Below are 12199 nucleotides of genomic sequence, written 5' to 3' on the forward strand. Positions count from 1 at the left end.
TTTCATGGGTTTTGACTAGATTTCTATGAATATAATTACAAGGCACATAAGGTTGTATGTACAGCAATTGACTACTTATGCGAATTGCTTCATTTTGATATCTATGTGTTAGTTAAAACTTCTAAAATATATTTAAAATAATGGTGGTAATAATAAGCAGCACCAACTTTTTTCTGCTTAACTTATTTCATTTAATATCTACTATAATACGTGCTGATTTAGGAGAATCTGTATTGGATTGATTTCATTTCATGTAGATATTTTCCCGAGTCTTGTCAGAGTCCCTCTGAAAATCATTATGGATGTGCATATACATCTTCTCTCTTCTGTTTGTTGTAAAGTTATTTCAGGATCTTTGCTTTACCCATTCTCATTGTCAGCATTTTTCTCATTCTTTTCAAGAAGTTCTAACTGCAAGTTTAATTTCATCTTTGACCTAACATAGTGTTTTCTTTTATAGAATCTTAAGTAATTAATTTTATTTAATATGAAATCTGTATAGCTCCTATTGATTATAACTTATTGAGACTTCTTTTGTGGCTAAGATCATGATCAGTATTGATATGTATATTTCAAGGATATTGGAAACAGTGATGGGTTATCTGTTATTAAATCACAAGATTAACTAATAAATCATTCTTACTAATAGAGTCTATTTATTTTGTACATTTTTTTCCATGTGTGAAGAGTAAACATTGAGAGGTGAACTGTTTTCCAATGTCCATAAAACATTGGTCCAGTGGTCTGCTTTCTGAATTCTGCTTGGCCATTGATACGTGCACCCTTGCCTTTTGCTTTGTTTGTGGTTGCATGCTACAGCTTTGCTCCTCTTTCATTTTAACAAATTTCACATTTCCTTGTCTTGGTTGTGACTTCTATTTGGATTCAAGTTTTTTGATTTTGTGCCTTTCACCATCATCATTTTTCAACTATAGTGTTATAAATGTGTATATGTATGTGTGGTTCAGTAATGGGGATCCATTCTGCAAAATGTATCACTGAGCAATTTTGTTGTGAAAACTGTAGACTATACTGTACTTACACAGGCTAAGAGGGCTCAGTGTCCACTAGGTGGTACAACATTATGGGACCACTGTCGTATGTGTAGTTCATTTTTGATGGAATGTCACTATGTGGTGCATGACTGTGTGTGTGTGTGTGTGTGTGTGTGTGTGTGTGTGTGTGTTTGAGAGAGAGAGAGAGAGAGAGAGAGAGAGAGAGAGATATTTAGTGGCAATAACGAATGCTTTTTCTTCAAATTAGTAACAAAGAAAAAGTTCACTTTCATAACTTGCACATTATATTTAAATGCATAAATAGTACATTAGGATAAGAAAAAGAAATAATTGTTGTAAAAGAAGTAAAATCATTTTTATTTGCTGATGACATTATTATTTTCTAAAAAATTCAAAGGACATCTATAAGTTCTTCAATAGAACTAATACCTGAACTTAGCAAAGTCATAAATAAATGTCTAATATTTTTAACCAGTTCTGTTTCCATAAAATACAAATTATTTTAAACTAACACCATTTAAAATAGCATTGAAAAGAACAAAATAGCTAGAAATAATTTAATGAAAGAAATACATGACTGCTATGCTGGAAACCAAACAGTGATGGGAAAAATAAGTGGAGAGGCATATAATGGAACAGGTTGGAGGCTCAATATTGTTAAGATGTCATTCTTGCAAATATGTTAATAGGCTCACTGCAAACCCAATAAAAATCCAAAGGGCTTTTCTTATAGACACTGACAAATGGATTCTACAGATTCTTGGGGTGTTAGTCAGCTTTTGGTGACTGTACCAAAATACCTGACAAGAACAACATAGAGGAGGAAAGATTTATTTTGGGCTCATTGTTTCATAGGTTTTGTCCAAGGTCAGTTGACTCCAAGTAAAACAGAATGCCATGGTGAACGCATGGTGGTAGAGCAAAGCCACTCAGCTCATGGGACCAGGAAGCAGTGGGGAGGGGGCTGCAGGAAGATATAACCCCAGAACACACCTCCAGTGACCCACCTCCTCCAGCCACGCCCCACCTGCCTACCACCACCACCCAGTCACTAATTAGTCCAATCATGTCACCTCTGAACATTCCTGCATTAACACAGGAGCTGTTGGGGGACACCTCACATCCAAACCATAACACAGAGAAAACAAAGATGTGGAAAAGTCAAGACAGTTCTTCATAGCTGAATTCAAGACTTTCTTTAAGCTGCAGTGTTCAAACCAAAAATGTCACTGGCATAAGAAAAGACAGATAGACCAATGGTACAGAGTAGAAAATCTAGAAATAGACACGCTTAAACTACAGATTGATTTTTGAATTTTTTATGACCTGGTAATGGGCAGATTTCTTACACAGAACACTAATTAGCCATAAAAAATATGAATAGATTGGACTTCTTCAAAATTAGGAATTTCTTCTCATCAAAGGACATAGTTAAGAAAACGAAAAGCAAGCCAAAGATGAGGGGAATCTTCATAATACGTAATTCAGACAGATATTTCTATCCAAAATAAAAAGCAAATACCTATGCATTGATAAGTAAAAGATGACCCAATAATACAAGTGGGCCCACCTCACAAAAGAAAATATATGAATTTCAGAAAAACACATGAAAATGTACTGTACATGATTAGTCACTAAAGAAATATGAATTAGAACTGGAATGAGATACCACATCACACACACGAGCAAGGCTAACGTTAGAGGGTCTATTTCTAATAGTCCTTGAAAAACAGCTTGAAAAGTTGTAAAGTGCTTAAACATATTCCTAAGCAATCCCCCACAGTCTCTTTCCTAGGTAATGAAAACATTTTGCCATAAACAGACTTCTACAAGAACAGCAGTTTTATCCATTCCAGACTCAAACTGGAATGGATCCAAATGTCCATCAGCAGGAAGTTGGATGAGCAGATTGTGGTCGGTTCACACAATGGAAAATCATTCCACAATAAAAAAGACACAAACTCCTGCTAAACGACAGTAGACACTAAAGCAGAGACAATGTTCTTTTCCATTTATGGGAAACCCCAAATGGGCAAAATTAGCAGGTGGTGATAGAAATTCCAGCAACGTTTGTCCCTGGGAAGCGGCGCTGACTGTGGTCAGCTCACGGTTTGAGGGGTGAGGCATACTGTTCTGATCTCTCCAACAGCACGTCACCCCATGACTCCTTCGCAATCTCCGCTGCGTCTTTGGGGCTCGTGGGACACACTAATTGCTTTTTGAGCTCTGGGTGCATCTTCTACCACAACAGCAATGAGCACTCCTCTGCCTAGTTTTGGTCTTGAGAAATTTTTCATCATCCTCTGCCATTCTCTTTGTGTTATGAATCTAATGCTTCATCGTTTAAGTATCTTAGTTTTAGTAAATGAGAAGATGAATAGTTCTCTTCAGTCTGTGATCTCTAACCAGAAACTTTGTTCACAGGGATTTAAAACAAGGGGAGTTGGTGTTTCCATGCCCTGCTGCACATTAGGTCCTGGGAAGTGTGCACAGGTCTCTTCTGGTTTGACAAAGAAAGCTTTGGGTTTTCACAACATTTAGAAACACCGAGAAGTTGATTAAAACACTCTTATTAGAGCAATAAAATCATCAACTATGAATCAGAATTAAAGAGTCAGAGTTCAAATTGTTTTCACAGGAAATGAATAATGTCTGAGATTCAAGTTGCCTAAGAAGAGTCAGTGTTCATGACAATAGCACATGAGACAGATTTGTAGTAAGTCAAAGTGGAACCTGATGTCCCAGGAAATAGCTTTGAGATTCTTGGAAATTCCCAACTTACCATATGGTTATCATCATTTTTGTTACTATCATTGTCACACATTTATGAATTGATTTGTGGCATAGGATGATATTTATCTCTTAATAGCTATAAGTCAAAGAGGGGACATTTTGTTTTTATTTTTCTGAGATTTATTCTCTTTTAGTTGTTAATTAAGATGTACTTTCAAGGTTAGATTTTGTTTTTCTTCCATTGTTTTTCATTCTCTATGGATGGCCTGCTTTATCTCAATTTTGCACGAATTTAAATTTTTATTTCAGAAATAGTCTTTCTTTGCAAAGGCTTTGATCAGGGAAGGACTTTGTAAGTTTTTTAGATAAGGCTTTCATCGTCTCCGTGCTTTCTTCCATTGTTTCATCCCATCTATCTGGGTAACTCTATCCGGACCACCTATTTAATATATGTTGGTTCTTCATAGCCCAATCTTCATGTATAAGATCCTCTACAAGCATCTCGGAATCTTGATTTCCCATGGTATTCTTTTCCCTTAGGATGTCCACGGAAGAGCAGAGTGTAGACGACAGTACCATCTATGAGGTTATATTCCATCACTTCAAAAGACACAAAGTGGAGATTTCAAATGCCATAAAAAAGACATTTCCTTTCCTCGAGGGCCTCCGTGACCGTGAACTCATTACCAATAAAATGTTTGAAGTAAGTGAAGTTTATTATGTCACAACCTGGTAAACAAGCCCCAAATTAAGTTATGCTTACCTTTCATGCAGTATGATTCATACAATATAACATAAAGTAAAAATTTAAGATAATTGTAGTGAATTGATAAATGATCTTATTGAATTGATTTGTTGAAATAGCAGTAAGCACAACATTTTATTTCAACTAACATCAAAATACTTAGGTCTAAGAACATTAAAATCCAATGGCAATTGGTGTGTTGTTAGAATGAATTTAAGAGTGGATGATTGATTGCTGTTATATCTGCAACATCTTTTAACAAGCTTTCTTTTCTTTTTCTTTTTTTTTGGGGGGGGTACTTCTGGAGTCTTGGAATTGTGATCAATCTTTGGTCGTTATGGAGATACAGAGCATTGACTCTTTGTTTTCCCCTATGAATGTGCTTTCTCGTGGCCAAGTTCATAGTAAGGAGGAATGGTCACTTGATTTCCTTGAGCCCTTCAGGCCAAGTCAGAACTGGGGGAAGTGCAGGGGTTGTCCAGTCAATGGATCAGCCCTCATCACCTGATAAGTCTATTCCCAAAGCACATTGGCCAGGCTCTTTAGAGGGCTACATGTCAGTTAACTCTGAACCCACTTTCATCTTTGCTCTTTCTTACATTAAATGTAAATAAGGATGAGGAGATCAGCCTTACCATTGGGTATTTTTTAAGAGATAGGATTTACTTGTTTCATTTAGTAGCTATCCAAATGTACAAAAATTCTGAAGCTTTACGTGAGATGATACCTATGTAGAGAAACTGAAATGCATTAACTATAAAATTACTTTCTAGCATTCTTTTGTAACGTAGAAGTCTCTATTTAAATTTTTTCCATTCACTTCTTTTTAAAGGATTCTCAAGAGTCTTGTAGAAACCTGGTCCCTGTACAAAGAGTGGTGTACAATGTTCTCTGTGAACTGGAGAAGAAGTTCAACCTGGATTTATGCGAAGCATTGTTCAGTGAGGTCAACTTGCAGGAATACCCTGATTTAATTCGTGTTCGTAGAAGCTTCGAACATGGTAATTAGATATATTACCACATTTTGGTTTTTTTTTTTCAATTCTTTTTTTAATTTTTATTGGTTGTTCACAACATTACAAAGCTCTTGACATATCATATTTCATACATTAGATTGAAGTGGGTTATGAACTCCCAATTTTACCCCAAATGCAGATTGCAGAATCACGTCGGTTACACATCCACAATTTTACATAATGCCCAATTAGTAATTGTTGTATTCTGCTACCTTTCCTATCCCCTACTATCCCCCCTCCCCTTCCCTCCCATCTTCTCTCTCTACCCCGTCTACTGTAATTCATTTCTCTCCTTGTTTATTTTCCCATTCCCCTCACAACCTCTTATATGTAATTTTGTATAGCAATGAGGGTCTCCCTTCATTTCCATGCAATTTCCCTTTTCTCTCCCTTTCCCTCCCATCTCATGACTCTGTTTAATGTTAATCTTTTCTTCCTGCTCTTCCTCCCTCTCTGTTCATAGTTGCTCTCATTATATCAAAGAAGGCATTTGGTATTTGTTTTTTAGGGATTGACTAGCTTCACTAAGCATGATCTGCTCTAGTGCCATCCATTTCCCTGCAAATTCTATGATTTTTATATTACCACATTTTGAGGTCCGGGGTCAATTTTCTTTTTCAACAAACATATCTGAAGCTTCCACCACATGCAAAAAGGTCACGTGCCATGGGCTATGGTAGTTAATAAGTCAGACGTGTCAGGTGCTAATGACAGAATGGCTGTTCAGTAAGCACCACTGGATGTCTGTTCAGCTGGGTTTTTAGACTCAGGGCAGCCAGAGTCATATTGGTGCCAGGTTTACTTTAAAAAGCATAGAACTAGAAACAAAGTCCCAAGTGGGATGTATGACCCTGTCTCTTCAGTGGAAAACCTTTCAGTGGACTACATAGAAGTCCACCAACTTCACTACTACACACCTTGAGCGACTGCTTAGCTCTGGGTGCAGGGTCCACCCTGAGTTAGCACCACATGCCCATGGAATCAAGACCTCTTGGAATTCCAAAGTCCTGGTTTTCAGGTAGCCCACAGGGGACAAGCCAAGTAATGAATCACCGCTGGAGGAAGACCTTCATCATCTTGTAGCTTTCTACAGGAATTAGTAGTCCCTCTCAGGCAACTAGTCATGGGTCATGTTAACTCTAAAGCCCAGTGTTTGCCTAGTAGCCCAGCTGAAAGGCCACTTTTTATCAGGTTTCCAGAGTAACGAGTTAGAAAGGTAATCCTGGGCCAAACTGTCCAAAAAGAATGAGAACTGGTTTTGTTAACTCTCTAATCAAAAGGGGCAAAACATATATTAATCAAATATTCAACATGGATTCTTGGTGTTTTGCAAAACTGAAGATTTGATGCTTCACTTTTTCCAAGAAGGCACGATTCATACTTTTATTAGTATGCAATAAAAAGGATGCCTCCCATTTTTGTTTGTTTGGTTGGTTTTGTACTTGCATAGACAATTTTTTTTTATTCCAACACTTTGGTGTCAACCTAGTTCTCAAAATATAAGATAGAGACATCACAAGTAGAACAGACACATCCCCTGAAGAGGAGAGGGAATAGGTGTGCAAAAGTATGTCTGTGAAACCGGCAAATTGGATTCGGCTGAATTTGAGAGTGAGCAGCAATGTAGGAACCAACTCTAGTGAGATAAATCCAAGGGAGGCTGCAAAGGTTGAATGCCAAGAAGTTGAAGTTTACTTCCTAGGCAATAAGAGATATGACAGGTTTATAAACCAGGGTGAAAATGTAAAAGCAGGGACCTATGGCTAGTTGAGGTGTGTCAGTAGTTACCTTATATAATAAAGAACAGAATAATTTCTCTGGCAGGTCACAAAGGAGATTGAACACCCGGGCACCAATGGAAAGTCACTATTCTATTTATAATAGGACGGCCCGCAGGCTGGAGCTACAAGAGGAACAGTGTTACCTTCACTGCCCACTTCCCAGGGGCTTCGACCTCTTTCTACATCGCAGACACCCCCTCTCTGGCCTTAGCACCCACATCTCCTGTGTTTGTTTCCAGTACTCCCAGTGCTTGGGTGATCCAAGCCTAAAGTTCATGGCCAGGGTGGCAGCACCGCCCCTACCCACAGCACAATCAGTTCACCTGTCCTCAGGGGACATGCTGCCACCTCCTGATGGGCCCTGATGTCCCAACTCCTTTGGAAACTATTCATCCTGCCTGACCCTCTTCAGCCCAAGCCCCCCTTGTTTCTGGCCCTATCTTTAAAGCCATTGGGACTTCCCCTTTCATACACTGATCTCTCCAAGGTCCCAGACTCTCTGAACAGTTTATTCCTACAGTTCAAACAGTTCAGAAAAGACATTTCACTTCTATTATTTATTTTGAAATTTGCCTTGCTATCCTCTGAATATTTTTTAGAGGAGTATCTCAGCTTACAGTGTATCCCCTCCCACTGAGTATCTCCTTAGTGTGTGGGAAGCATAGACTCCTTTGTGGGAGTCTCCTCTTTTTTGTCCCAGGGTGGGAAGGTGAACTGTGTCATGTGGGATTCACTGAACTCTGCGTAACTGGGGGACTGGAAATTCTTAAATGTATAATTTCGAGATGGTATACCTGGTCCCTGCCGGAGATCTCTAATTGCCTTCTTTTCCCTCCCTTTCTTCAGAGGTGAGAATGCTATATCCCCAAGAAGATAATGGAGAAGAGAGGCAGGAAAGGCTTGAACAAGGTAATTACACCTGGATAAAACATTTCTCATCTGCTCAAAAGAAAAGGAAACAAGGGCATTGTGCAGTAGAGACTGTGAACCAGGGAAGAAATGTGGAAGGACGATGGGGATGGTGATTTGTATGGACCTTGTGTTAGTCGACTTTCTGTCACTGTGACAAAACACGTGAGAGAAATCAGCTTAAAGGAGGAAAGATTTATTGTGGTCCGTGGTTTCAGAGGTTTCAGTCCACAGTGTCTTGGCCCCATCATTGTGGGCCTGTAGTGAGGCAGAACATCATGGCAGAAGTGGAGCCAAGGTGCTCAACTCATGGCAGCCAGAAAGCAAAGAGAGTCTAGGGGCACATTGTCCCAGTGGACTGACTTCCTTCCATTAGGCCCCACCTCTTAAAGTCTCCACTAGCTCCCATAATGCCTTGGGGGATCATTATAATCCCAACCCTAACTGGCCCCAACAGGATGTGGGATGCTGGGAAATAGCATGACCAGAGACAGCCAGGCCAGCACCCATGAGGAAGGAACCAGAGCTCAGTGGGCCAGGAGAACAGATTTAAGGAGACTGACTACCAGGAAGTAATTGTGATTTAGGAAGGTCCCCGCAGGAGAAGATTAGTATGAAGCTGTGAAGGGCTAAGAAAAATGACCCATGGCCAACATGAAGGAGAAGGACCCTTAGCAAAAGAAAAACAATGGTTCTACCTGTGCCTTCCACAGCACTCGACACCTGCGGGGTGGAAGTTCTCCTTACACCAACCAAACTCCAGTTCTCTGCAGACACCCATGGGGTGTCCTGTAGTTCGCACAGCCCACAGGTGGAGGACCATGCTCCATAAGACCATCCCACTTGTCACTTGCAAGTTCCAGGGTGTGACCTCTGTTTCTGACCAACTGACTGTAAATTGGAGGCCTCACAACCTCTCCTTGGGTTGGATGGTTTGTTAGTATGGATCACAGAACTCAGAGAAGTTTTTACTGATGTTCACCCATTTGTTTAAAGGGTACAACTCAGTCAAACGGAAGAGATGTACAGAGCAAAGTAGTGGAGAGGGGCAGAGAGCTCACATGCCCAGCCTTGGCACCGCACTCTCCCAGCACCGCTGTGTTGGCCAATCCACAAGTTCTCTGAACCCTGTCATTAGGGATCTTCTTTTTCCTTCTAGAAAACCCACTATACTGACAGGCACGATGGATGAAATCATTGACCACTGGTGATTAAGTCAACTTTATCCCCTCTCCCCTCCCTGGAGGTCAGAGCCTTCAACCTTCTAACCACTCTCAGTTCCTTCCATCTTAGGAACATTCCAAAACTCACCTCTTTAGCATAAACTCAGGTGTTAATGAAAGGGACTGGGCAGAGCAGGGAAGGTCTCGTGAGGTGAGATCTGACTCCCAGGGGCTGGTAAGAACGTCGAGGTGTCATAGCGGGGTTTAGGGGTTTACGCTGCTGGAGAGCGTACAGAGCTGGTAAGGCCGCCCATCCTGGTCATGGCCTGGTGGGTCGTCATATCAGGACTGGTTCTGTGGCTCTCTGAGGACGTCATCCTTCTCAGGGGGACAATTCAGTTCCCATCCAAAGATGATGGCTGCTGCTTACAGAGGAGCCTCCATTCCCGTCCAGGGTTCATGGCTCCTAGTTGGGGCAGGGGGCAGCCTCCTTGTGCCTACAAGACTTGCTATTTCTGGGAGGTTTAGGGCAATGACTGGAAAGTTCTAGGCATGGCTCTGGCAGTAGAGAAGAGAATGTTGTAAAAGCCGGCAGTTGCCAATCTGTTAATTATAATGTCCTTTCAAATTTTGAAAATACCTGAATTAGTCTTACCTTGGTGCCTTCAGCCGCAAAGAGAAATACCAGTTTTAGTTGAACACTCCTGAAATGATTGTCATGCTTGTATGTAGAGTTGAGCAAGAGGAGAGAGAGACAAAATGAGGGCACGGACGCCAAATTTTCATCCTGCTTTTAGTTACCTGTTGGGCATCTGCAAGTCCAAGAGAAGAGTCAGGGCTTTTAGCAAAAGCAGCCTCTAAGGTCCTGTTGTAATTAGAGATGGTTATCACTAAAAGGTTAGCCCTTGTTATAGAGGAGGAAATTGAAATCTAGAAGCCACATATGGAGTTTGCCTGGGGTCAAAGGAGCAAGGGAAAAGGATTCTTAGCCCCATGTTGCTGCCCGGATTGTCTAATGAAAAAGGCAGAAACATGAAACCAAAGTACGGAAGAGATGCAGACAGAAAGATAAAGGAAACAGAGGATGCCAGGAGAGGGAGGGAGTGAGGCAGACCAGTGGCTGATCCCCACTGGAGGCCACCAAGGAGGAGGCAGCCCAGTCGCTGATCCTCACTGGAGGCCACCAAGGAGGAGGCAGACCAGTCGCTGATCCTCACTGGAGGTCACCAAGGAGGAGGCAGACCAGTCGCTGATCCTCACTGGAGGCCACCAAGGAGGAGGCAGACCAGTTGCTGATCCTCACTGGAGGCCATCAAGGAGGAGGCAGACCAGTCGCTGATCCTCACTGGAGGCCTCCAAGGAGGAGCCACAGGCTGTGCCAGGAGACTGTGGTGTGGGAGGGTGGGAACCAGGCGGCCAGGGCTTCTAGGAACTCAGGTAGGGCCAAGGGGCAGGCCAGCTGGGGACAAAAGCAGGCCATCGCCAGGTGCCAGAGTGCCTCACAGAGGACCGTAATGAGGGGGCCCAGTGAGACCCTCAGACAGGGCTGCAGCTGACCCAGACCCCACTCTCGAGACTGAAGCCAGGAGGGAACTTCCAGCTCCAGATGGGTCTGGATTCACACTCTGAGGGGTGTCTACCATCTGCATTGTAAAGACAAAAGGGAGAATGGAAAAACCCATCCTTCAGTTTCTGTGATCAACTTCTAATTTCTTCCCCTAGGAACGGGAGAGAACTCTTTTCTGCGAAGACTGACCTGGCCACAGCACTTAGATCCCTCGACTTACAATGGTCTGTTGCTGTTGCCTCTTGTGGGACCCTTTGCTGTCTTACTCCATTCTGGAATGTTCTGTGAGGCTGCTTCCTTGCGTGATTGATTGCCCAGAACTTTCAACCTTTGCATCTGTAGCTTCTCCAAGTTTGGAAATTAAATAACAGAGATCTTTAATTAAAGGCCCTCGGGGTTGCCTAGGAGGGATTCTTCTTCCCTACCCCTTGCATGCACTTGCTGCCAGTCCTGGTACCAGCTCTGGGTCTGGGCACTTGTCCCAAGCCCCTGGCTTCAGTTTCCTGCCTTGCTTAAATCTGTCTGGTGCCTTTGATCACATGTCCAGTGGGGGCCCGTGTTGTGCAGCTGGAGGGGTGCCATGAGCCTGCTTTTTCTGTGGGGAAAATGTCATCCCTCTTGGGTCCAACACATGAGACCATAGCACCAGGGTGCCTCTCACAGGACACCTTCGCTCACCATCCCTGGGGCTCAGACACCAGGTGGGTCTCTTCGAAAAACCATTTGGTACTTTAACAACTCTTGACCTTCCTGTAATCCAAAATGCTCTTAATAATATATCATCCAATTATTCAAAATAATATACATTTAAGACAGTAATTATAATGACTTTATTTTTTCTGATCAGTTACAATATGGCATATATTGATACAGGTAATATTTTATTTATCTTCTCAAATACTTTAAAATGATGTTTTATCACCCTCTTTCTCAGAGGAGAAAGAGTTGGTTTAAAGAGTTTGATTTTTTGTGTGTAGCTTCACCCAACTAAGAATTGGGATTGAACTCTGCTGTAAAATAGGGTCAGAGCAGGAATATTGGTGCTCTGCTGCTTGGGTTCGAATCCTGCCTCTGCAATCTTGGACAAGGAACCTCCCCCCTTTTATTACTTAGTAGTATATACCTTACGGGGTTGATGTATCTAAACAAGTTGTACCAATGAAAGCTTTCACAATCGTGCCTGGAACTTCATCTATGCTACATGACTTTGTCATCATGACTAATTTAATTACCATTGCTATTAGCACCTGCCTTCAGAGTCTAACCTTT

General features: G+C 41.7%; 1 protein-coding gene across 2 annotated transcripts in view; it reads left to right on the top strand.

The window, feature by feature from the left end:
• Sp100 (SP100 nuclear antigen) overlaps positions 1 to 12199 on the top strand; it is a 96008-nt gene that overhangs the window by 30323 nt on the left and 53486 nt on the right. For both annotated transcript variants that reach the window (XM_077791098.1, XM_077791101.1), the window contains exons 3-6: positions 4290 to 4452; positions 5327 to 5495; positions 8138 to 8200; positions 11086 to 11154. In XM_077791098.1, coding sequence (XP_077647224.1) covers positions 4290 to 4452; positions 5327 to 5495; positions 8138 to 8200; positions 11086 to 11154 — 464 coding nt within the window. The remainder of the gene's footprint in view (positions 1 to 4289; positions 4453 to 5326; positions 5496 to 8137; positions 8201 to 11085; positions 11155 to 12199) is intronic.

Source organism: Urocitellus parryii, chromosome 1 (assembly GCF_045843805.1).
Source record: "Urocitellus parryii isolate mUroPar1 chromosome 1, mUroPar1.hap1, whole genome shotgun sequence".
Taxonomy (NCBI): Eukaryota; Metazoa; Chordata; class Mammalia; order Rodentia; family Sciuridae; genus Urocitellus; species Urocitellus parryii.